The sequence below is a fragment of the Rhipicephalus sanguineus genome, chromosome 4, assembly GCF_013339695.2.
Source record: "Rhipicephalus sanguineus isolate Rsan-2018 chromosome 4, BIME_Rsan_1.4, whole genome shotgun sequence".
In the NCBI taxonomy this organism is placed as follows: Eukaryota; Metazoa; Arthropoda; class Arachnida; order Ixodida; family Ixodidae; genus Rhipicephalus; species Rhipicephalus sanguineus.
This window is the reverse complement of record NC_051179.1, coordinates 180,774,562-180,801,964: the sequence shown is the minus strand read 5'-3', so window position 1 is coordinate 180,801,964 and position 27,403 is coordinate 180,774,562. Positions and strand designations below refer to the sequence as shown.

Here is a 27,403-nt window from a genome sequence, read left to right as displayed (position 1 = left end):
ACATGGCGCGGAAGAATACATCTTTTCGCCATTCCCATTGGCTAAGGGGCTCTGTAGCCCCCAAAATGTTGAAGGGAACTTCTGAGATGGAGTATACCAGCTCTGCTGTGACGCAGCCTTGTACGACGTAGTGCAAGCGGCGCTAATTCTTTTTACCAAGCCGTACTATCGGCCTCAAATGAAACGCGAATAGCGGGGCGCGTGGCCCCAGCATTAGCAACGGTAGAGTACAACGGTAGAGCACTGCGCGCACGAGTGCTAAACGGCATGAGCGTATCTATGTATCTAGTCACGGGGGTGGACCGCGTTTCATTCGTCTCCGGTTTTACGTGTAACAAGTTATAATGTGCAGCACCAACTCGCCTTGCTAGTTGTCCGCACTTGTCGGGGTCAATTTTATTCTGTGAGCAAACGTTTTGTGCCCACAGGCCCATGCGACTAAAATTGTGAGCGAAGCGTGAACGTTCGTTCCACTGGAGTGTGTTTACACAGCCCTTAGTTTTGCGAAGACACCCTGAAATTGATCGCGCTGTTCTTCCGAAGCTGCGAAGACTCTCGTTGACTCGCTTGGCTTGAAGTTCGCGCTTTCACGTAAGATATTTCAACGCCATCCAGCCCGGTGAGTTACGCTGCTAACTCGGAGGCATGGTGCTCACCACGATGGCTGTGGGTATAGAGAAGATACATTAAACGAAAACTTTTCTTCACTTCCTGTTGTGCTGTCACCTAAAATAACATACAACTATCACTAGGAAAAAATACCGCTCGTAACTGGGGAGCGAATTGCTACGCGAGTGAACTATAATGAAGATGCAGCGGTTCTAGCCTGAGCCTAGCATGCAGACGACAAATCCCGCTGCTGCCGAATCCCGCTGCTGGTGCCGCCGGGGCGCCGTTCGCAGCACCGCTAGCGGTGGCCCACGACGCGAATGGGTGCCAGGACGTCGCGGCATATTTCTAAATGAGGTGACATATTCTCTACCGCATTTCCCTATTTGCATTTTATGTTTGACGCGTCAACTGGAAGGATGCATCACAAAATTACGGTGACGCTTTCCATCGCTGAATTTTATTTACCAAGTGTGGTCTTGCGCCCCCCCCCCCTTTATATCCTAACTGTAACCAACCTGAAAATATCGACCTTATTTTTCTTAAGATGTCGCCGAGTGGTAAACAACAGAAAAAGTACTTCGGAATTCTATTCAAAAAGTTAGGAATTCCACTGAATGCTCAAAATACCCTTTCCTTTGGGGCTGCTTGATTGATCAACAGGAAAATTAACGTCCGTGGGACCCCGCTGATTCCTGGGGGCCATACATGCTCGAAAATCGCAACCTAGGTTTAGGTGTGTTTCGAGGCTTCATAAAGGCTTTCGATATCCTTAGTCATAAGATTTTTCTGCATAAGCTTCATCGCTATGATAATAGGAGCAATGCCTATTCCATAGCATCATCGTACCTACGACACCGGTCACAGTAATAATGGATACACATCTTCATTGAGACATGTTAATTTAGGTGTACCACAAGGAAGAATGCTCAGTCGGTTCTTAGTTTTGATATACATCGATGATGTCACCGTTTACGAGACGTTTAACTACATCATTTACGCTGATGATACGAGCGTTTTATTCTACGGTTACTCCGCTGTTGGTTTAGCAAATCATGCGGGCTAGATTCAATTCAGAAATGATCCTTGTAAAACCATCTGTGTTTAAAAGTCGGCAAAACGAAAGCATTGATGTTTCATGCGCACCATAAAGTATCTACCACGTGTCCACTACTTATGAATGGCACATCGGTTGAATTCGTTCTGTCCTGAACGTATTCGGAACGTTCAATGCATTCCCCGTACCCAACAAAATTCCTTAGGCGTGCGAGTAGTGCAGTTACATGCTTGCACAAAAATTCAACGTGTAAAAGACAAAATGATATTTTGTCACCAGACAAGCCGCCTTCCTTTCTATTTAAATGGCTTTTCTTCTCGTGAAGCACCACCCAGGTCATTCGAAGGCTTCCTAAGTTATTCAGTGCAATAATCGCCGCACATCACCAGCATGTTTCCTCAGCCAGGCTAGAGGGGATGGCCGTCATATCACATTCGCCGATCTGAGTGCATCGCAACTTACCACGCACGCGTCCTAGCCCTACCAAACGAAGTCCGTACATTTTTCCCAGGTTTCTTACAAAACAAAAAGGACAAGGTCTCGAGTACCAAAATTATCGTACCTTCGGCGAAGCTGCTCTCCAAAAGGATGCCGCGTGCCAAGGCAAGCGGCAAGGCGGACCCTCCCCCAGTGCGGCAATGGACCGCTACATTGTAAAGAAATTTTGGGACAACCCAATCGACGTTCGCTTGTGCGGATTGGGAGTGCCGGCGGTAGCGGCATTTACCATCCGCTCTGTCTAGCCTCAAACACTCCAAATACCACGAAGGTTCGCTGATCAACGTTAAACGTCCAGCTCGATGCTTCCACGTCAGCGCTCGCATGCCTGTGCTTCAGCAGTACGCGCTGTGCATTCTTAACATCCACGAAAGCTATGACAACCTCTATCAAGGAACGTTTCACCTTAGTGTCATGAACGGCTCCTACGAAAGAGGGATCAACTATCGTCTTTCGCGTGGCTGTGCACCGGAGAGATACGGTCCCGTAGATAGAGAAGATAACCGCAAGATGCGGACTCCGAAAAGTTGGAACTTTGTAAAGAAGCACGAATGTTGAGTTATCACGAGAGCTGTCAAGTTCTGGCATCTGAAGAAGCTGAACAACAATTTTGCATCATATATGCGCTCATCTAAAATATCCCATAAAGAACGGAACATATTAGTAGCAGCAAGTGTTAGCCCTTGGGAAGAAACGGACACCAAACATAGGTGACCAATGTAGGCACAAAATATGTTCAAAGATATGAGCGCAACGACTGGTTTCCGCGTGCTCTCATTCATCCGAAAATAATACAATTGCAGTCTTTTCGCGGTAAGGTAATTATTTGCGAAATCTGTCATGCAACATGTCCTCAGAATCGCGCCTTTATATTTTTTTATACCATACTGCGCCGGAAGAGCCGAAGCCGCCGCGGTGGTTGCAGTGCTTGGCTGCTCATCCGAAAGACGCGGGCTCGATCCTGGCAACGGCAGTCGCATTACGGTGGCGCCGAAAGGCTACAGGTCCAAATTTCAGGAAAGTTCCACTACGGCGTGCCTCATAATCATGTGTTAGCTTTGGCGTGCAAACCCCAGAATTTATTCATTAGATGCGAATCCCGGTCGCAGCTAGCGCGCGCAGCTGCACGAAGAAAACGTGTTAGTGTGGCCTAGTCCGTCCACGACTCAGTCACAGAGTAATTACTGCTTCAAACACCACGATTGGTACCGTACACATTTGTCTATGCTCTTCATGCTCGTGGTTTTAAGCGGCTTGGTCTGCTGCCGTTTTCTAGCTTCGGTGACGCGATTGAGATGACTAAACCTTTTTCGTGTCGCGACGAAAGCAGCAGGAATGAACTTCATTTATAAGAAATGGGAGTGGCAATGGAGGCGACGATTGCCTCGTAGACCAACGCCTTCATTAGCATCGATGATTCACTCCTGGCCTGATTGGTGAGACAGCTCCTTAACATTCACTGCAGGCACTTGTGAAGACGAGGAGAAGGAACACAGAAACTCATCATGTGTTCATAGGTATCCGCGCTGAACGCTATGAATATGCCGTTGCAATGCCGATGTGTTGAGTTCTTCGTCTCAGTGCCGTGCATAGCTTTTGGCGAAGACATACTAATTGGGCCTAACTTTGTATATTTCGCATGTTTCGTGGACCCACGGTTTTCTTGCCCGGTAAGCACCGACTGGACGAGAAGCTGACGCAGATGACATTCAAAGAGAGATTTCCCGTGCTGTTATCAATGTAACGTTTTTAAGGAATACTGACCAGCTAACCCTCAGTGGAACAGTTTTTCTTCCGTGTCGAGTGCTTTGAGCAATAGTTCTTAAAAATGCAGTGGAGCACTTCCCGCGCACTTGAGACGCAGGCAGTTGCCGTATACAAAAAGCGCACCTACTTACACAGGGTAGCCAGCCGGCCTCAGAACTGGCAAACCTCCCTGTCTTTCCGCTTGTTTCTTCCTTCCGCACCTATTTTTAAGATCGTTCAAAACGGTAATACTGAAAAAAATTGTACTTCCATAATAGAAGAAAACATCTGGTACTTATATCGTGATCTATGCTGCTAAAACCAGGGGCCGCTAGAGAACACGTAGTTACCGCTACCACTTCATATTTCTTTTAAATTTTGAAACAATTGCTTTTTTCTGACAGCCTCAAATCAATGAGCACCTTTGCACGTGCGTAATATTTGGAAGTTGTCCGTCTGACGACGCAGTATTTTGTTGTAAATGACCTTTCTTTAACGTCACATAGTCGTGCGTAGCCAGATGAACGAAGCTTAGGCAAAATGATGTACTGTATACGCCAAAGGTACAGGCGCGTGCAAAAGTATACGGACCACGGGATTGCGTGGCAGAATGCATCGACGCGCCATCTACCGACGCTGCGCCTGCTGTCGAGAGCACCACTGAAGCAGCGGTGCGCATGCGCGTCCCTACTTATCAGATGGCCTCTCATGTCGCTCTGTCTGACGTGGTTATGGCGCTCGTAGGCAAAACGTCAACTGGGTGTCGCTTTCGTTGCTCCATCTAATCTTCTCCGTTGTTTTACGAAGCGGCTGCGGCGGCGGGGCCGGCTCAAGCGCCGTGCGCGCGTCGCTTTTTACACCGGTCAATCAGCCTAACTAAGCATCGTAGAACCTAGTGAAGCCAAGCATACATGATTACGTTCCTCAACCCAGCTAGTCTTCGTCGCTTTAAGCCATGTTGAGCTTAGATGTGCCTAGTTAAGCCAAAGTAAGTGTAGCTGAAACTGATTAAACCTAGTTGAGTATGGTATGTGGTAATAAAGCCTAGCATAAGTAAGTTCATTTCAGCAAATCCTAATTAAGCTTAGCCCAGCTTGCCGTTTTCATGTTAGGCCAAGCTGACCTTACATGAGCGCAGTTGAGTCGAGGAAAGTATAGCCAAATCTAATTAAGCATAGTTTATCATGGTTTCACCCGATATAGCCAAGCATATTAAGCATAAACAAGGCAAGCCTACTTGTGACCAATTAAGCCAAGTCGAATTCCCCATCAGCCCAATGAAGCCAAGCTCAGGAGGATTAGCCTTGACCAAGCTGAGACTAATTAGGATCATTAAAGCCTAAGTAGCGTTAATTATGGCACTAATTAGGCCTATATCAAACCAAGCACACCATAGACACTCGAGTTTCACGTGACCTACTTCCTCAACGTTAATTAAACTAATTAACCTAATTAAGCGGTGTCAGGATGTCTAGATATGAATATCATTAGGCATAGTTGGGCATGGCACTTCCAAAATAAATCAGAGCGTAATTAGCTTTAATTAAGCAAATCAAATTAATCGTGTTATTTTCAAGCAATAGAAGCTGATTCCCTGTGAGCCCCTTGCAGCCAAGCTCAGGAGCATTACCGCTGACCAAGCTGACGCTAATAAAACTCAGTTAACCCTAAGTAGTGTTAATTAGGAAAAGGCTCAATTACGTTTCTCTGTGTTGTGCGAGATCGAACCAAGCTCGCCCGCGACACTCGTGTCATGTGACATAATTTCTCTAATTACGGCAAACTCAGCATGGTATTGAAAGTTCTTTGCCGCATAGGACACTCTCGGCAGAGAAGGTGTTTCATATAAATTAATCACGTAAATTTACACAGCACAAACAGGCTGCAAAACTGTACCGTGCTCACCAGATTCAAACAAGACACCAAATTTTCCAGCATAATGACTGATATTCGCTGCTGCTTGAGATAACCACGTCACGTCGCAATGAATGTGGTCCTTCAGAACGAATTTTTGGCATACCAGTTCGAGTTGGATTTACACCGATATAACCCAAACTGAAGACGGTGGGAATGAAGGTATCTTGGATACTTAGCCCTAAAGTGTCCTGTTTCGATCCATCAGTATATTGTACACCTTTTTTGTCTGCAAATATGCATTTGGTTAGGTTACGAAAATCAAAAACATAGCAAATAATGCGCCATCAGGAGACGGCAACTAAATCCTGAGTTTGCGCGTGCACCTTTTGCGACAGCTTCCATCGACAAAATAGCTGCCCGTTGGGCGCCAGCGCGTATATAGATTGCGCTTTAGGTCTGAGTTTGTTCCGCCTGATAATTTCACGCATGAACGACGGGGTTTCCCAGCCACAAATTAGAGGTATATTTTGAAGCCTTCAGCCGCATATGATGTAACAATTCCTTTATTGAACTGTGTATCCATTTTTCGCACGCTTAGCCCGACGCCCTATCTTCGTGATCACTGGCAGCGATGAGCGCAGACGATAGCTTTCATCGACACGCGCTGCAAATAGCTCTTAAGATCGTCTGAATTACAGTTTTGAAGTAGTAGACTGTGAAAGTGGCGTCAGTAGTGGAGCTTCATCAGTAATGGCGCCATACATACCTTGCAGGAAAGAAGACGCATTGCGGAGCTTGACACCGCTTAATTAGGTTAATTAGTTTAATTAACGTTGAGGAAATATGCCACGTAAAACTTGAGTATCTAGGGTGTGTTTGGTTTGATATAGGCCTAATTAGTGGCATAATTAACGCTGATTAGGCTTTATTGATCCTAATTAGTCTCAGCTTGGTCAAGGGTAATCCTCCTGAGCTTGGCTTCATTGGGCTGATGGGGAATTCGACTTGGCTTAATTGGTCACAAGTTGGCTTGTCTTGTTTATGCTTAATATGCTTGGCTATATCGGGTGAAACCATGATAAACTATGCTTAATTAGATTTGGCTATACTTTCCTCGACTCAACTGCGCTCATGTAAGGTCAGCTTGGCCTAACATGAAAACGGCAAGCTGGGCTAAGCTTAATTAGAATTTGCTAAAATGAACTTACTTATGCTAGGCTTTATTACCACATACCATACTCAACTAGGTTTCATCAGTTTCAGCTACACTTACTTTGGCTTAACTAGGCACATCTAAGCTGAACATGGCTTAAAGCGACAAAGACGAGCTGGGTTGAGGAACTTAATCATGTATGCTTGGCTTCACTAGGTTCTACGATGCTTAGTTAGGCTGATTGACCGGTGTAAAAAGCGACGCGCGCACGGCGCTTGAGCCGGCCCCGCCGCCGCAGCCGCTTCGTAAAACAACGGAGCAGATTAGATGGAGCAACGAAAGCGACACCCAGTCGACGTTTTGCCTACGAGCGCCATAACCACGTCAGACAGAGCGGCATGAGAGGCCATCTGATATGTAGGGACGCGCATGCGCACCGCTGCTTCAGTGGTGCTCTCGACAGCAGGCGCAGCGTCGGTAGATGGCGCGTCGATGCATTCTGCCACGCGATCCCGTGGTCCGTATACTTTTGCACGCGCCTGTACCTAAAGCGCGACGCTTGCAGCTCCCACACCGCAAATGTGGTCGTTCTACGTACGAGCAAGAAAATATTCGGCTCTTCCGAAAACCTCGCGTGATGATCGCCAAGCGTGCTGAGAATCACGCAGCTATGTTTGGCGAGAGCTTCTTCGATAAGATAGCGTCCGCAAAAGCGGGAAAACTAAGTAAGCACGCACGTTCCTTTATGGCTGTCAACCCTTCAAGATGAAAACAAGATAAAATACGAGTAAGTTGTTTCCGTTGTCCTCGTCCTCTGTACCGCCAGCTTATGCCTGCTGCGCATCAGCTGCCTTCTACAACTTGACAGATTTATGGATGTTCGCGGGGGTAAATACTCGCAGCGTGGCTGTACAAATCGGTGGCGCCATGTCCTCTCACTTGAGTTGACCTGTGTTGACATTCATGCTAGGACATTTCAAGGGGCATGTACGATCATTCGCGATATTCGCAACGGCACCTAAGTGCTGAAGAACCACCTGATTCATACAGAAGTTTACGGACGTTATTTCTGGTTTAGCGCTGGTATTCCATTAAACGTGGACAGAATTGCGACTATATTACGAGGGTGTGCGCCGAACGTTTGGCAGGAGCAGGTTAAAAAGAAGCTATGTATTAAAAAATTCGGCAGATCCCACGTACCGTGGGAGTCGATGTTATGCGAAGCATGCGGCGGGAAGGTGAATGTGGCGTAATTCTTTTTACTTAGTGAAACGCTACAAAATGAAGCTATTGAGTTGCATAAATTTTATACGCCCACATATATGTTGAACAGCCGCATATGTGTTATATACCTAGTTGTTTACAGTTGGGTAACGCTGCCAACGGCATCGTGGGTGTTACCAGCACCAGAAGCGGTAAGCTGATATATAATGCTTATACTTGTCCCTTATGATGGAGAACGCACGCAAGTTTTACGAACCCGTGTACATGCTTGGAAGAAGTTCTTGGCAGTTCTTGAACAAGGTTACCATCACCGTGGTCAGTGAGCACCAGCAGCTGGTCATGACTTGTTATTGGATTCGGTCGTTATCGCGGTGACGTGGGGCCCATGTGTAGCGAAGTATGAGGTAGAGTACAGCTGTTGGAAATCGTGGATGCCTCGGTCATTTCGTCGACAAATTGTCTGTCGATAGAGCCGGCGACATGTCGGAACCTTAAGTCACCGTTCGCGTTGGCAAGGCATACGCCGTCGAGGCTCTTAGGCCTCGATAGTGCTAGCCAGACCAACATCAATAGATGGTGGTTGTCGTATTCCTAGACTATGTGGGCCTATGTGGCCTACGTAGCCTTGTCTACAAAGCTGCTGTTAGTCACTATGGCATCATCCTTGGTCAGCATGAGGCCATCGCCCAGCCTCGTAAGAAATGAAGATGACACTGCGTCGTTCTGGCGGCCTAACTGCCCTTCATGGTGCGATGATGTGATTATCATACGTGACCTTCGTTGATGTATTCCTCCGTGGTCGAGCAATGCTTCACTATAGCTTGCTGAATCATGGCACTACAAATGTAACGTTTATTAGGCTGCTATAAAAGGGGAGCCAACACTTGAACCACAGGCGTTAATCTGATATGACGCCTGTATTGTAGGATTACGCATCGTAGGAGTATCATGTATTGTTTATTGCTTGCTTGCAAACTTAGATAGCCAGCATCACAACCACAATTGACGTTGCACCAACATTACGTCTGCGTAGGCTGTTTTTCCAAACCAGTTTATAGACCTCGCGTGGTTCTGTGGTAGAATACCTGATTGCCACGCAGAATGCTTGGGTTCGATTCCTGCTGGGATCGTAATTTTAATTCTTTACATTCGTCGGGTCAACGCTGCCGATGTCGGTTTTTCCTAACGCTCTCGTATTTAGGTTACCAATGTCTGTTCTCGCCGTTCCTGGGTAGATATAAACTGTCAATCACCTGTGGCGCATACCCGTACACCGCGGCCCGTGGTAAACGGGTATGTGCGACATGTGTCTGGAGGAAAGAGTTTGACGACGTACGCGACAGGATTTTCGCGTTATTCACGTCATGACCCGACAGTCAAATTCGTCAAATCATCTTACCCTCCCAAGCCAATTTTGGTCAACACCAAATTAAGGAGGCGATCATGAGAGCACCCAGACGTAGGCGGCTAGATAGATAGATAGATACGTAGATAGAAACGCTCAAAATGCTAAAGGTTCGCTAAGAAACGCTTCGCATTTAAAAATCAGTATGGCTTTTTTTCTTTCAGTTATGAAAGCAGTTATGAGCCATACACAATGCCCTGAAGCATTTATATTGCATAGTGATGAAGGTTGTGATGTATGTTTATATCGTAGTTGAAAAAGTGGGGATTAATTACAACTATTGCGGATAACGAAGCGTTCCATAGAGTCATGCAGGGTAGTAAACAGGACGTGCGTCTGGTTAACCTGCCAGGTTCGGTCCCTGCGGGCGGGAAGTAATCTTTTCGTCCACTTTACTTTCCTCACATTTATATCCCAATTATTACAAATAACATCTCCTATACTTTCCTTGGCATTACTGTCTGCTACTTCTCATTAATATTGTGTCTAACAAAGAAAAACGAACCTTTAAAAGCCATCTTCTTTTTCTTCATACATAGCAAAAAGGGTCTCGTTCTGGAAGACTTGATGCCTTCAGTAGTATGCGAGGGATTATTGGTCAGCAGCCAGCTCGTAAAAAGATCACGTGCTACGTGACGCCAAAAATGCAGAAAAAGAGTGTTTCACACTCGACACCTTGGCTGCGATCGGCGCTGACTAACACTCCTAGGTTTAATATACACATATGCCCTATAAAGTGGACGGGGTGATGACCGCCGCCGTTGCTCAGTGGTAGAGCATCGGACGCGTTATTCGAAGGTCACAGGTTCGGTCCCTGCCGGCGGCAAGTTATCGTTTCGTCCACTTTACTTTCTTCACATTTATATCCCAATTATTACAAATAACATCTCCTATACTTTGCCTTGGCATTGTTGTCTGCCTACTTCTCATTAATTTTCTCTCTCCCCATTGGGTAACAACTACACTCTAAGCACGGTAACGTTTATATTTTCACAAATTTGTATACCTATAAAATAGAACTTATCTCGTAACCTTTGCAAAGTAACCTGTATTAAAAATACACTTGTTTACTTTTAAAATAGAAGTTACGGGAATAACTTTAGTACCGGTTAACGATAACGAGCGTTCTCACGTAAAAATAGAGGTTACGTTGTACAGTACACGGTATACTGTTCACACAAAACGCCTTGCGGGAGATTTTATGCGGCCACTACTTGCGCCTCTTCTTTCATTCGCTCTTCTTTCTTCCACGCATTCCAGGAGGTTACGCTCATCGCATGCTTTGATCAGCCAGGTGTGCCACAGCAACGGAATCACGGCTATCCACTCTTTTGCACTTGCTGCGCATGCCTCGTGTTTTTTTTTTTTTGCGCTTCCTTGTTCGGTTTTATTACACTGTCTATACACTCCCGCCAAGAGATGCGAACCTTTGTGAAAACCGTCACATGGAAGGTGGTTCCCAGAACGCACGCGCTGGCGCATTGTTATGTAATTCAAGTACATGGCTGCGTATAGAACACGACAATTGCGCTGACCCAGGCCAAACGCGTCGCGTTTGGTCATTAGAAGAAGGAGCCAAAAACATTCGCATATTCGAGGCGACTACGCGCTACCATGCACTATACAGTAATGATGCCTAAACCACAAATATTATTAAAATGTGGTTGTCCCGTCAGTCTCAACGAAGACCAGAAATTTGATAACAGTATTAGTATATACTTGTCAGGCTATCATCCCTTGGTTCAACTTCTATGCAGTTTAAGCATTAGGTCGGCCTGATCATAACACTTGAATTATTGTGCTCCTGCCAGTGCACTTTCATTGAGTGTGTGATTCGTGCTTATCAGACTATGTGTTAGTGATAATAAATACCAGTCGTCTGTTTGTTACATGGCTATTTGCCATAGATTAGCAATGTAAACATGGACACTCACAAAACGTGCAGTTGACAAAGCAGGGAAGCTGCTGAAGGAGGAAAAGAAGTGTGTGGAGAACTAACATTGCTCTTCGCGGCGAAGATAACGCAAAATAGATATACACACCATTCGTTAAGTCAGTTTTACGTAGTTCTCGCAAAACCCGAAAGAAAGGTCGGAAATCATCGCGTAATAAGTAGTTGGCTGGTACGAATGTGCGTATTGCCACGCGTGTTATTTTGATGTGTTCGGGCTCCACTCGCAAAGACTGTTTGCAACACTCCGCGCAGATCGCGCCGCGATGTTTCAGAACCTTCAAAAATGTTTTAGTTCATTCCATTAGGACTGCGCGCAGGACGCGAATAGTCTAGTTTCTTCGAGAGAGTACGGTGCCACCAGCGATATCGCTGGAATGTTTGATAACGCACGTATAAAAGCCGGCATGCTATACCGCTTGTCATATTATCGATGGCCGACGCTCTGTTCGCCGCTATCAGTGCACAGTGTGTATTACTTGTAGTTTGACTTGGCGTTTCCCTGCAAAAACTTCGGCCAAATAAAGAGTTTTGTGTAACATGCCGACTGCTGCCTTCGTCGACGTCACGACCCCGTGACATGTGGCGGAGGTGATGTACGTCCATGTTCCGGACGCCCACGTCAATCCGTGAACCCAGCCCACGTCGCGGAGAAGACATCGAAGCCAACCACGACCAGCCAGCTAGACGTAGGCAACAAGGTCTACCAACGGAGTACGGGCCTCTACCCAACAAGACCAGGAATACCCCGACCATAACCACCACATCAGCGACGGTGACAGCACCCATGGCGCCGGCACCTCTGTTGCTACATCAACCAAGGGAGCCACCTACTTCCCGCGGGTCACAGCTGGAAGTCCGGGAAAGTTGGCTTGAAAGGTACGATCAGCGTCGCTCTTTCCAAGAGCTGGAGAGATCACGGCAAGCTTCGGCACGTGTATTTCGCCTTGGAAGATGTCGCTGGAACATTATTCGAGAACCGAGAGGCCACGCTCACAACTTCGGACCGTTTTCGCACCTCTTTCTTGAACACCTTCATGAGCGTCGTCCGGAAGGAAATAGCAGAAACTGTGCTAGAGACTCGTGTACAGCTGCCGAACGAGAACATCGGCATGTAGACTGAGGAAATGGTCCGCCTTTTTCGCCATGCTGACCCGGCTATCTCCGAGGAGAAGGAGATCCGCTTCCTAATGCGAGGAGTCAAGCAGGAACTGTTTGCCGGCCTTCTTCGTAACCCACCTAAGACGGTCGTGGAATTTGTCTCGGAGGCCACGACGACCTACGGGGAGGTTCAAGCGCTGCAATCCGACGACCTGCAAGACACAGGTCAGAGCGATCGTGCGGGAGGAGCTGCGGAGCTGTTGCCGTCCTCGCTGCCTCAAGTAGACCCAATTGCTGACGTCGTACGCCAGGAAATACAGCAATCTTTGGGAGCACCTCAACTAGTGCAGCCTGAGCCACAGGTAATCAGCTACGCCGCTCCAGTCCGCCATAACGCTCCTCGCCCGCGTCAGGACGCTGAACCGCCGCAGTTCCGTCGCCAGCCGCCACCGCCATCCATACCGCCCGGCTGTCGGTCAGCGCTACGCTCCGAGAAAGACCGAAATCTGGCGCGCCCCCGACCACCTTCCACTCTGCTGCCACTGCGGAGAAGCCGGCCACACGTACCGCCGCTGCCGTTACCGCGAGATGGGCCTGCGTGGATTTTGCCATCAGCGCTCTACGTCCAGAACGACATGAACGGCAACGTGACGTCGCCGACTGTCTCGTAGGAGCGCAATGGGCCCCCGAGGACCTTCCCGATCGCCGTCTGGAGGCCACTGCATCTCTCCCCAACGCCGACCATACACTGGAAGAACAGACTGTTGGGCGAGTTGGTAATGCATTCTGTAAAAACTGCGCGAAAAACGTGGACAAGGGGAGAAACGGACGACACGGCTAGGTGATCGGTCCCTGGCCCAACCAGGGACCGGTCACCTAGCCGAAAACTAAGGGCCGTAGCCGATGGCAGTGAGGTTGGTGTACGACAAAATGCGGAACATCCTCCGCCGCCGACGGCAACGCCGCTACGATACCCTAAGAATACAACGCTAACCGGACGGAGCCCTCACAACGAAACCTCGCGGCCTGAAGACCTGTCGACGCGACGTAGAAGCAGTGGGACAAGCCGACCTAGCGGTGACCAGACGCCGCGACTTAACCGTAACGCAAGACGACGAACAGCCGAACTTGAGGTGCTTTTTGATGGCCACAACGTCACCGCACTGGTAGACACCGGAACCGACTAGTCCGTCGTCAGTGGCCCGTTCGCCACCAAGCTGAAAAAAGTACCGACCTCTCGCGGCCTTACATCTATACCGACTCGACATCAGCCATACTAGCCTTTCGGTCTGGTTTATTTTGGAAGGGGCGGCGGCCATAATCAAACAAAGGTCACCTGATGCTTCGCATACTATCGCATGGTTCCCGGCGCACATGGGAAACAATGTACATCCCAGCAAACCCAACCCGAATGAGCTAGTTCATGACCAAGCGCGAGGTCTCACATTCCGCAATGGTCCCGATGCGCTAGACAGTACGGGTTGTGAGCACAACTCTGACCCATTGCTGTCTTTTCACGAAATCGTTAAGTACTACAGCTTGGGCGCACGAAATTCCCCCTCCCACACCCCACGCTCACTAGACCCCAGTCTTCTACGCTCAACATGTTACAGACGAGATCATTCCCGTCGAGAGGTCAATTTAGCCAGTTTGCTCCGGACATCGACCCACACTGCCCTGAGTGCAATGCAGAGTATTGCTCGCTAGCACACATGCTCTGGCAATGTTCTGCCTTACGAAATGTACCTTTCAATAAACAAGAGGACTGGGAGGAAGCCCTCAAAAGCGGCGATCCCCAGGAACAACTAAGGGCTGTCCCAAGGCCCGCGACCGGGTGGAGGACCATGGTCTTCCGATCCCAACGTGGGCGCGGCCGCAACTACGAGTTTGTAGTTCCTTTGGACCTTAATAAAGTTTGTTGACTGACCGACTGACTGACTTGGGAAGGACCCGAAATCCACACTGCTGGAGGCCACCTAATAACACCAAAGCGAATCTTCACGGCAAGAATCACGAATGACGGCCAGACTTATCCGGCGAGCTTTTTGGTCCTGCAGCATTGTTCGAGGGACGTCATTCTAGGCATGGATTTCCTAAATCAGCATGGCGCAGCAATTCACCTACCATCCCAATAGACAACGCTTTCAGCGGACAATGCCATGCCGCCTGGTACGAAAATTACGAATGCTGAGTGACTTTATGAGAAAATCACACAGTAAGTGCAGATGTATACATGCGCAATACAATACAAACAGCGCATATTAAGAGCCGGAACGCTGTTTTTTCCAGAGTTGCCAATTGGTATGCTTAGACATATACCTAATTGTATCAAGAGACGATACTTGTCTGACACAAATGGCACGACTCATAATTAAGAATATCTGTCATTTGCCTGCTCTTCTTAATTATCGTTTTAGGGGCAGACCACATTTGAACGACACGATTCTTGTGGTCGATTTTTCATGGCATCCTCGAAGAAAGGCATCCTCCCGTATGATAGTGCGCACTCCAAGCTTGTAAAAAAGGGGAACCGCCATTACATATGTAAAAAGGGCAATTAGCAGATTGTGTGACCACAAAATGAAGGATAGTCTATTGCAACAGACCGAACACCTTAAATCATACGGTTATCCAACTTCCGTCATCATTTCCGTGTGTGAAACACTGCTACAAAAATAAAACGTTAAGGGAGAAAAAATGATGTGCAAGAAAAAGTAAAAAGATCGTTTCATGTGATACCGTACGTTCATAGGTTATCGCACAACCTAAAGAATGTGGTGAACAGGCACTATGTGAACCTCGTGTTTTCTGCTCGCTGTAAAGTTTCAATGATGTGTAATGCCATGAAAAATCGAAAACGACAGCCATGCACTACCAACTATGAAAAAAAATTCAGGAAGTGCACCTCTGATGTTGTTTATCAGGTGCTATTGAGTTGTGGGAGAGTGCACATTGGACAAACTGGGCAATGTGTTAATGATAGGGTTACAAGAGCAACATAAAAAAATTACACCATCTCCCACAAAAAGGAACCATGTGTGGCTGCGAAGCAGTGGGGAGATGGTTAGCTTGAGCGGGAGATGGTGTAATTTTATTGAGACGACGAATGAGAATGTATAAGATAAGAGAAGAGTCAAAACGCCGCTCGACGTTGACGTTTCGATTCGGCTTCGCCTTGCCGCGCCACCTCGAGATCCGCCACTCGACGTTGACGTTTTGATTCGGCTTCCCGAGCCCAGAGTTCAGGGTCCGCTTGCCGCCGTTCACGCTCACTCCCGCGGGACGCGGGAGTGAGCGACAAAGCCTCTGCCATAAGCTGCTTCGCATCTAAAAAATGGGCATGGTAGCCACCTTGCTTCCCAGTGTAAAAAATGCACATGCACACCCAAGTTCGGACACAACGGATTCTTGGGGGGGGATGGGAGATCTCTGTTCGTTCCGCGTTCGTTCTGGAAATGTTACGTCACAAAAGTGGGCGGTCCGCAGCTCTCTTCCGCCGAGAGGAAGAGGACAGCCAATCGTCAAGCGGTGAGCGGCGAGCTTTCCGGAAGTAGACGCGCATGGTTTTCCTCGGCAAAGGGACCGAATATTTCAAAACGAAGTGTTTCTCGCCTTCTAATAAATACAGTTGTTATACGAAAAGATATTGTTTTTCTTTTCAAGCACAAGCAGTTTCTGAAACAGCAATAGCTTTGAGTGCTGATATTTATTGGTGTTAGTTTTTCTAACGTGCTTGCTATGCTAAGTCGCGCACGCGAAAAAAAAAAGAAAAGTAGCGGTTGGCGCAGTTTTTCAAAATGTCGTCCCGCCGGAATGTCTGGCTTGGCTCCCGGGTGTCGGATCGTCAAAGGGAGTTTCTGCTGGCTTTTATAAAAGAGCACCCACAGATAGCTACGCCGTCGCGCCCGCTGGGGCCGTCGTTCACGAGTGAGGACCGGGACGACACGTGGCAAGAGCTGGTGCGCTTTTGAACTAAGAGGTCCCTGCGCGTAAGACCACAGCCCAGTGGCAGGCCCGTTCATTTCGTTCGCACTATTCGTTTCGAGAACTGAAAGCGACGCCGCACTTGCTCATGGCTTCAAACGCATCTCGCACCTCCAACCGCAAGAGAAGCACACGTCGCAAGCGGCATTTTCTGAAAATCAGCTGTTGCGGCAGCCGCAACCGCCGCATCATGCCGTGCGAAACCGTTTGTTCGCTCGAGAGAACGCGTGCGAACGGCCTCGCTATCCGTTCGTTTGTAGCAGACGACATGCTCGTTATGACGCGTTATGGCGTCATCAAAAAATAAAAGATCAAGCAAAAAGAAAAATGGCTACGCCCCTCAGAGACGTGGTTTCTTCCGGCTTCGGCTAATCGCGTGCGCCGCCAGAATAGATGCAGAACGAACGGCGCAGAACAGAGATCTCCGATCACCCTACTCCTTATGACGCGATATGACGTCACCAAAAAAGAAAAGATCAAGCAAAAAAAAGAAATGGCGACACCCCCCGGCCTTGAGTGGCATCTCCCGCTTCAGCCAATCAGCGCGCTTGTTCTTCCCCAGGAGAACGAACAAGCGGAACGAACAGATCTCCGATCGCCCCCTTGATGTACGGAAAATCTACAAAAGAAAGAGAAATCGTGGAAGCATATTATATTAGTAAAGCTGCAGGCAAGCGTTGCAGCGCAGCGTCACTTAGTTTCAATACTCGGGAGAGATACTTTATCGATGAACAACTGTCTGTATAGCAGCACCCATGCCCGCCATCCTTGATTAATGTTGGCCTTTCTTGTGACTACGCGTTTTTTTTTGTGACGTGGGTAGAAATGATGAATTTTCAATAGAGAGAATTAAATAATATCTGGGGTTCAATGTCCCAAAACCACCTTATGAACGTGAGGGAGGCCGTAGTGGAGGGCTCCGGAACTCCGACCAACTGGGGTTCTTTAACGTGCATCTCAATCTAAGTACACGGGCCTCAAACATTTTCGCCTCCATCGAAAATGCAGCCGCCGCGGCCGGGATTCGATCCCGCGACCTTCAGCAGCAATCGAGCGCGATAACCACTAGACCACCGCGTCGTGACTTTCAATAAAGATTCAGCTCACAGTCCAGCGCTAGTCCTTTTGTGTGTGTTTCTTCGTTGCCGTCGTTTTTTAGCGCTGCTTCAAGTTATTCTCAATATGCTACATTTGGCTATGTGATATGTGCTTTTGCCTGAGTTAATATCATCACCAAGGCGCTCGGTGAACAAGAGGAAGAAGTCTTCTCTTTGTCCCCAGCGCGCGCCCAATATCCTACGGTTGGCTAAGCTTTATGTGCTTTTGCCTGCGTTGATATCATCATCAAGGCGCTCGAAGAACAAGAAGTAGAATTTATCTTTGAAGCGAGCGCGCGCCCAATTGCTACAGTTCGCTAAGCCATACGTGGTTTTGCCTGTGTTAATATCATCACCAAGACGCTCGAAGAACATAAGGAAGAAGACTTCTGTTCGGCACGAGCGCGTGCTCAATATGCTACAGTTGGCCATGATATAAGTGGTTTTGCCTGCGGTAATATCATCATCAAGGCTCTCAAAGAACATAAGAAAGAAGACGTTTCTTCGGCAAAAGCGCCCGCTTAATACGGCACAGTTGGCTATCTAGTTTTCCCTGCCTTAATATCATCATCAAGGCGCTCGAAGAACATGCGGCATCGAACATTCGAGCCTTTTCGCTGGTGGCCACGTTAGTTCGAGAATTAACTCAGCTGTTCGCGTTTGCGCGCTCAAACCTAAGAGATGATCATAAAATAATCTTGAATGTTCCCAGACATTCTGGCGCGGTTTGCGCAAAGCAGCAGCTAAACGTGCAATGGGCCGGTAACCGAAAAGAGAGAAAGAAAGAAGCGTGTGTGGGACAGGCGATATACTACAGAACTTAAAACCCTTTTGGAAAGACCTTTACGGTCTATTGGAATGAATTTATCTGTGCCAGTGCTTTTGTCTCTTGGAGCCTCTATTTCTGGGTTCGCCAGTGCGAATGTTCGCGTGGCTGTGAGGGATTACCTCAGTGAAACCAGTCGGTTAACTAGACAAATCTACATTATTATTCTTCTGTGTCAACACATGTATATATTTTAAAAATTGGGGCATTGATTTATTTTATTCTATTATTCTTATTTATTTATTTTATGTTTTCATATTTGATCAAGCGTCAAAATTTCCTTTCGAATTTATAATTTTTCTATTCTGTAACCTCCCCTCTAAAGTATTATAACATTTACAAAACCACTCAAGTCTTGGCCAATCCCCCACAGTCGGTGTGAGCCAAAGTTGAAGGTGAACAAGAACAAAAACTATGCTACCCAGCATCACCGACGAAGAAAACCTCGACGTCACCATTTGCCTTCAGCTCGAAGAATAAGGCAGACAACTGGCCCATCTGCGCATCACGAAGCAGAAAAAAGAACGACAGTCGTCACTACAATCGTCGACGACGCCACGTTGAATACCAGCCTGCCGACCGTGTCTGGGTCTGGACGCCAGTACGCCGACGAGAACTTAGCGAGAAGCTTCTGCGACGATACTCCGGACCATAGGGGGTACTTCAACGTCTCCCCTTACAAAAATAGATTTAGACAATATATAGATTGTCTAGAAATTGGTTTAGACAGTCTATAGACTGTCTAAATATATTTTTGTAAGGGTCGGCGCTCTCCACTGCGAAGTTGTCCCCGACAGGATCACGAACTCCCAACGGCACTACAATATACGTTTACGTGAGAAAGAGAGAGAGAGGGGGAATTAAATTTACTGAGACCCTGTGGAAGTGGATTATGGGAGCATTATGGGCTTCCTTGGCAACCAATAGAAGTGCACTTGCGAGGAAACCACTACGCTATAAATCGTCATAATTTTTGTGAAGTAAGGAAGAAGCCACTCTGCAATTTTTCGTCATTCTGCAGAGAATCGTGGTACCCGCTCAACACCTGTAAGGTATTATGTGCACTGTGTTGATACTGTGGATGATGGCGATGAATAATTATGGCAGAGTCCATTGTAATGGGTTGGAAGCATTCAACAACCCACTCGTTGCGCATTTCGCATTGTGTGACGCCTGGTTCTTTTTTTACACTTCTATCACAATACATTACATATGTTAATGTGGTTCCTTCCGACATTAAGCCTGTATAGGGTCTTTTTGCAACGCAGTTTCAAGCACCGATATGGCTCTGACGCACAGATCTACGTACGCAATGTACAGGACGCTTTTCTGTGCACCGTGTACCAGCTTTGCCTGTGTAAACGGTTGCTGAACATTGTTGTATCTGCGAAATATTTGCCTGAAAGCTTACATGAATTTCTAAAAGAAGTAGTTTTACCTAGTAATATTTCGTCCGCTCGCTTATCGCTCGATTATTTTTCCACTGTGGTACGGAAGAAATTGTATGAAGACCTTTGTGACGTTGTACTGTACCGCTGTATAGAACCATGTAACCTGGGTGTCGATGGAGAAATGTACCAAAAAGGCTCAAAGAATGATGGTACCTGCAGGAATGAAAACATTCTTCATTCAACTACACTCAGGTACACTTCCAGTCAAACCCTGGCTGCTGGAAAAGGGCATGTTTGTGCCATAGGGAAGAGATTGCTTAAAATGCAGAACAGTAGAAACGATAGACCATAAGTTCCTCGACTGCTGGGACGCCGTGTTTTTATGGGACGTACCCCAGCGTACCATCAAAAAAGATTTCCCCTTAGACCAATCTGGCATTCGGTATCCCTCTGTTGAAAGTGACGACGGGACACCGTTTGATCTAATAATGTTGATTACACTACACAGCATATGAAAGTGCAGGATGGCCATACGGCACGCTGATGTGGACGCCCGTCCGGCGCGTCAATACTTCAAAGAAAGCATAACTCGTTTTGTTGAAGAACAAAAGCTTCTTGAAGATGTTCCCGATTGGTTAGATCGTGTAGAGCTTCTTTTACAAATAAAGGGGGTTTAGAGCGTCCTCATTAGTCCCAGTATGGCCCTTCCCTTTCTTTTCCTGTCGATCTCTCTCCCTTTTTACGAGACCAGTTTTTGTATTGTAAATAGCGTTTCCTCTTGTGTTTGTTACATGTCAAAAGCAGGCAATAAAAAAAAAAAACCGGTATGGCTCTGAGGTAGAATACTGGGCTCCCACGCAGAGGGCCGAGGTTCGAACCTCATTACATCCCGCGTACTTTTTCTTAGTAATTTTTTTTATTTCGCGCGGTAGTTGTTACGGACACCGGCGGCGGGGGACAACTACGGTGCCAAAAAGCGCCCTTGTTGTGATCTCATAACAGCTTTTTCTGTAAAAACAAGGAAAAGAAAGCCTAGGGGGATGGGTCCGTTTCGTATAACAGCCCGGCAGACGAAAGCTGCACCGGACCACTGACTTCCATTAAAAATGCTGGACGGTGCATCCCCGCTCTGCGAGGCGGGCGCTTGTGAAGCCACCGGAAGGTCCCCTGTTTGTCCCGGAAGCTGACGCCTTCTGTCCATCTCAATCGCGCATTCCAAATATTCCCGGGTGGCAGCTGTTGTTATGATCGTTTTTCTTTTTTATTTTTTCAAACTCTGCTATTACGCCTCACTTTAGACGCCGACGAAAGCTACACGAAAGATGACAGACGCCGTGCCGACACTGTCCGAATACGGCGGAGTGCTGCAACGTACAAAATGCGTAAAAAGTAATGCAACATTGAGGTACTTACGCGTGAAATGTCTTTGCTGACAACTTTTCCGGTCGATTCGTACAGTTTACTGCGCTGCAGGCAGGTATTTCTTTTAAAAAAGAAGAGAAAAACTCTCTTCCGGGACAAAAACGCCGGCTTCCGGTGGCTTCACGCCCGCGTGCTCGATGCGCCATCCAGCTCCTCCTAGTGGAGATCAGTGCACCGGACTGTTCACACCGCGCATGCGCGTATTCTGGTTCATTTCGCTACTGCTCTCCGTTACACGGCGCTTAACGAATCATCGGTCAACGCCCGCGCGTTCAGGTTAAAAAATGGGCGGCTGTTCATTGGTGACTGCTCAGACATTTCTACACCCACTTCACTGAAAGCTTTCGCATGTGTAAGATTTTGGTGATAAGTGTGCCCCCAGACGGCCAAAAAAACAAAAAAAAATCTTGTTCCGTTTTGCAATATTTATTTTTGTCCTTCTTCTCTAATTTTCTGCCACCAATACTCTAACCGTCTCTTACTTATTTCAATCGTGGCGGAGTTCAGCTTTCCATTGTTGTCCCTAAAACCCAAGGCTCGTGCCCAAACGTACACCTCGAGGGATATCTCCACATTCAATCAGAACATGCTCCGCCGTTTGCTTATCTTCCCCACAGCAATATGCATTGTTCTTCTTTACTGAATCTCGCTTTATAACTACGCGTTCTAAGGCAACCCGATCTCGCTTCAAACAGTAAAGCCCTTCCCCTTGAATTATTGTAAAATGCATCCCTCCTTATTTCATTTTTGCCCTTTCGGTAGCTACTCAAAGCCGGATGTGAATCAAATCACACAACGCGAGGCGTCCCGCAGTCCTTTGATTCACATCCATTCCCGATTGCACATCTGCCCTCATGCACACCACTGAGTTCCCAAAAGTAAGCTCCGGAACCATTACACCTTTCCACAGACCTGGAAGCACCTCATAGCTATTGTATCCCCACAACGCTATGTGCTTCATTATTGCAGCATTCCTCTTTCCTTTCGCTGCCGAGGCTTTTTCCTGTACCTCCATGTATTTATCACTCTCATTAACCAACACTCCGAGGTACTCGTATTCGCTTTCCCTCGGTATTTCTTAGCCTTGTATGGACACCGCCTGATCACAGGGATCATTGAATACCATCAATCCACATTTCGTTACACTAAATCCTAGTCCTAGAGCTTCCCCTTCCCTTCCGCATATATCCGCCAGCCGCTGTATATCATCTCGACTGTCCGCAAATAAGACGATATGCTCCGCATAAAATAAACCTGGAAGCTTCTGCTGAATCATCACACCACCCTGTTTGTGCGACAAATTAAAACCATTGTTGCTACCTTCTAACGCTTTTTCATAATCAGCATGTACAGCATGAACAACAGCGGGAACAAAGGACATCCCTGTCTCAGCCCCTTGCTAATATCAACGTTCTCTTCGCTACATATTCCTTCCCACTCTGTGCAAACTGTTTTTTCTCAGTGTATCACCCTCATAAGCTGTATACAGTCGTCGCCTATGCCCATTCCTTTCAATATATTCCACAATATTTCCTGATTAGCATTGTCGTACGCCCCACTTATGTCTAGAAAGGCCACGCACAAGAGCCTATTTTCTATTTTAGATATTTCTATAGATTGAGTGAGAACAAACAGGTTATCGGTCTAACCGCCTTTCGACTCGAAATCCCTTCTGAAGTTCTCCTAAAATATCGTTAAGTTCTGCCCACGTTTCTATTTTCATTTTTACTGCTTCGATCGCCAACCTGCATGGTGCCATTGTAATGATTAGTGGTCTGTACGAGCGAACCTTATCCTTTTCTCCCTAGCCTTTATAGATTAAGTTCATTCTACTTTTTCGCCTACTGTCCGGTATTTGCCTGTCCTGCAAGCATTCTTCTACGGCTTTCAGTGAACATGTGATGGTTTTCACTGAACATGTGGCGCCACCCGCGGCTCGCCGCGCTACCAATCAGTCGTGGCTGAGAGCGGGTGAGTACGGGCAGAAGCATAGGAACTCGAAAGTACGAAGCTAAACCGCGATCAAAAAGAGTGGAATTATGCATTCTGTCGTGTATGGCTGTCACAACAGCTGCAGAAATGCTGCCGATATGCTGCGAAAAATAAAAGTTTAAGAATTTTTATGGAAGGCTCACGAAAACGAGCGATCAGAGCGTTGGATGAAGGCGGTGCGACGCGCGAGGTAAACAGACGGTCGGCATCTTTTTAGGCCTTTTCTTTCTATTATTTCGCATGTTTGCTCGTGGCGGTCATGAGCTCCTCTTTCTTTAGCCCCGATCAAGATCTTCGGCAGCTTGTGAAGCACCGAATCTTCATATGCAGTGTCAACATTTGGGCAGCGAGAGAAGCTCAATAGCCCTGCACTCTTCCTACATGATCCGACACTTTTTCCTGCGTGCGTTGGAAAAGGTGATAGCGTGACCCTGCGACGAAGTGTAAAAGATCTTCATATCTAGAAGGGGGACATGGCGATGGCCAGAGCCAGGCATATGGTAGCTCTGCGCAGGATGTGCTCGCATATGTTGACAAACATAGCCCAGGCAGCGGCGTGCTTACACCATCATCGGCACCCTGCCTTGCATGTGCATCTGGTTCCCACAACGCGCAGTTGGTTCACAGACAACTGGAAAGGCGTGCCGAAATCATCGAAGAGTCCGAAGGAACGAGCGAACGTAAACAAACAAGGCGAATGGAATGAATGAACTTTTGCTTAGCCCGAACACCAAGTAGCAACAGACGCCTGCTGAATAGCGAAAACGGATTCAAGAGTCAAAGGGTGCTTTTAATTCACTGTAAATAATATAAGACCTTGATTAAACTTTGATTATCTGAAAGCGGACGTTCTAATCGACGCTATTCATCTGAGCAACACGTTTTCCACTGATTTCGGAGGGCCCGTGTGGAGAGTTTTCTCCCTAACGTCGTAAACGTGGTTGCCGGCGCAAATATCATTGCAGTGAGGAAGACTGCATTTATTTTAACACCTTGAGGCAAAAAGTCCCTGTGTGTGGATGCAAATTGTTTGCCACTTTTCTGGACAAGTGGGCAAGAAAAAATATAGATATATTGCAAATAGGAAGAATATAACCTTCTGCATATTGACTGTGTCTTTACTTAACAACAATGTGTTGTGTACAACTACAGCCAACAGCTTTTTTGTGAAGGCACTGCGATATTGTACGGCTCTGTCGACGTGCCTCGTTAATAGACCAACGTCAAAAGAATTATTTATTTCGCTAAGTGAATACAACAAAAAAAACTGCACATACACATTGAGCCTACGATTTCGTTCCTTTTACGTAAAACTGCAACGTGACTGACTGTAGAATAATTAAATATTCAATTACACACTCATTAGGATTAATTATTAAAGCTCGCACCAAAATTATTACTTCATTTTATTTCTTGAAATCTAATATCGAAACTTTAAAATTATGTTGTGGGAATTTGACGCATTTGCAGACAGTCGATCATAATTCGCGCCTAAAGGGGTTAAATATCTCGCTGGATGTTCAGTTCCGCGCTATCCACACAAAAACGCGAGCTGCTCGCTCTGAAATGCCATTACTCTGCTCCCACAAAACGTCGTTGGCTACAGAGCAGGAAAGAGCGCCCGTAGCAAGTTACGACAAGATGACGCGCGTGGCTGCTCCTGGCGCCGCTGATTTTCCCTGCGCTGCAGCGCCACCATCCCAGCTGTCCAGGCGCATATTTTAGGCAGGTGTACGCCTATCATCAAGAATCAGCTTGTAGACAAACATAGCTTGTTACTGCTTCTCTGAAGGATGTTGGACGCCCACTGCGCGATTCATAGTTAATGGTAAAATGCCATGTCTTCAAACGGGAGAGCCAGCTTTTTAGTATGCTGTAAGAAGGACACTTCTTCCCCAATGCTTCCGACATATTTCTGTGAATGCCACGGCGGCCGCATTTTCGATGGAGGCAAAATGTTTGACGTCGGTGTACTTAGATTTAGGCACACGTTAAAGAACCCCAGGTGGTCAAAATTTCCGGAGTCCTCCACTACGGCGTCTCTCACAATCATATTGTTGTTTTCAGACGTTAAACCCCAGATAATAATATTATTATCATTATATCTGTGTGAATGTCCTTTGTAAACTTTTCCTGGAGAAACAAAACGTTCATGATGCCCGGTAACACCACCTACAAGAAACCTGCTCATACCTCTGCAATCTCACGTTCCATTTCAAATTGAAAATAGTCATGAAAATTAAGACACATCTCATGCCTGCACAATTACCTAACAACGTATCAAGCTTTCATGTGGTTCTACGTTCATGTTTCAATTCTGAGCGAAAAGTGACAAAGCCAGGGACTTTTCAGGAACAAATACCCCCTCGCATATGTGCTACCCATCATTCCCATAGAAACGCGATGATCGCACGCCAGAGTTTCCTCCAATTATTATTGCAGTAAACTATATAAAGTACTGCTGCTCATCACCAGAATGTTATCCAGAACGTTATCGGCGCTTCTTTTTCTCCAGCTGGCATGATGCTGAAGGTGGCGAACAAAGTGGACGGTCGCTGGGACATTGCAATGCTGGCCGGACTTGTCAGCTTTTTTGGCATAACCACGAACCGAAACTCGGGGTGGTTCTTCGTCGCATTCATGGAGGACTTCCAGGTGGACCGAGGAAGCGCCTCCTGGCCCAGCAGCGTGTTGACCATCATGTTTCGATCGTCAGGTAATGTCAGCTGTTGATTTGTCACAAGGAGCCAAGAAATGAGTGGACGTCAAACGTTGGCTCACTCGTTGGCACGAACTACATTGTTTGGTTTTTCCAAACTTCTTCACAAGCGACTAATGCTCGCACATGGGTCGTCTCTTCGTGTTTAAATAATTACCACTTGGACATTCATTATTTGCTGAAAACAATATTAAATGTACTCAACTTACTCACCTGCCTGCTTTACGATATCATACTTGTATAGCGCAGCTCAGTTTGAGCATAAAGAGAAGAGGCAACAGCGGAGGAGGAAACACAGGCAACAGGATGAGCGCTAAACTTCCAACTTTTGTGCATTGCATGACCCTGCAGCACATTATATGGCTCACCTCACAGCCCACGTGACGCCGCAAGCTGACCAAAAAAAAAAAAACAACTAAACATGTGGCGCAGCGCACGTGACCAGAAACCGCCATTTACACAAAAATCACATTAACATTCTACGTCCGCACTTCACTGCACAGGCTCATGAAAATCGATCTGTTTTTCAGATAAGGCTATAGATGGCGTACTCACACACAGCTTCCACCATTTTGCAATAGCATTCGCCTCGATGATGCCACGTGTCAACTGATTACGATTGCGGCCGAAAACGACACAACGGTCAAACAACGGAGTGCATGCACACAACTTACAATGCATAGCCAGGAAACTGCCTGAGGAAACCTTGTTTTTTACAATGCATAAATGCTCGCGCAGGCGTTCACTAATACACCTACCCGTCTGTCCTATGTAGACCGCATCGCATGACAGAGGGAACATATGCACGAGAGCTAGGGAACATTCAACAAACTTAGTCACATGCCTCTTTCCACAGGCGGGTTGAGACTCCTTCTTAGGATTCGTGAGCTTGCATAGTCGACTTAGTTTCTCTGGCGCAGGGAACACTACGCGAACGTTTTCTCTCAGGGCTATCTTCTTCAAATGGTGTGATACTTTATCCACATACGGTATGACACCGGTTTTTCTAACACCGGGCACAATATTGTTCTGCTGCGCTACACCAGTACGATATCATAATACACCAACTTCCCCAAGGTGTAGTACTAGCCTGCTTTACATCAGCAATAATCAATCGCGAGGTATGTTGTGCTGGTAACTGATTCATGAGACTCGAGGCGTTCAAAGGGAGGAGCTCGCTCAAGCAGTGCATGCCAAAGAAGCCTGTGAAGCGGGGCTACAAGGGGTGGATGCTTTGCGCCAGCAATGGTTATAACCTGAAATTTGATATTTACACCGGCAAATCTGAGAGCGGTGTCCAGAAAGAGCTAGGTGCACACGTTGTGAGGAAGTTATGTCATGGCCTACTGGGTAAGCATCATCGAGTGTTTT

The 27,403-nt window shown here is 47.0% G+C and overlaps 1 protein-coding gene across 1 annotated transcript in view; it reads left to right on the top strand.

Moving 5' to 3' along the window:
• The window catches only part of LOC119390945 (monocarboxylate transporter 12), a 103,326-nt gene that overhangs the window by 5,689 nt on the left and 70,234 nt on the right, over positions 1 to 27,403 (top strand). The window contains exon 2 of the mRNA XM_037658657.2: positions 25,829 to 26,029. Within this exon, the coding sequence (XP_037514585.1) occupies positions 25,834 to 26,029 (196 nt within the window). The 5' untranslated portion in view covers positions 25,829 to 25,833. The remainder of the gene's footprint in view (positions 1 to 25,828; positions 26,030 to 27,403) is intronic.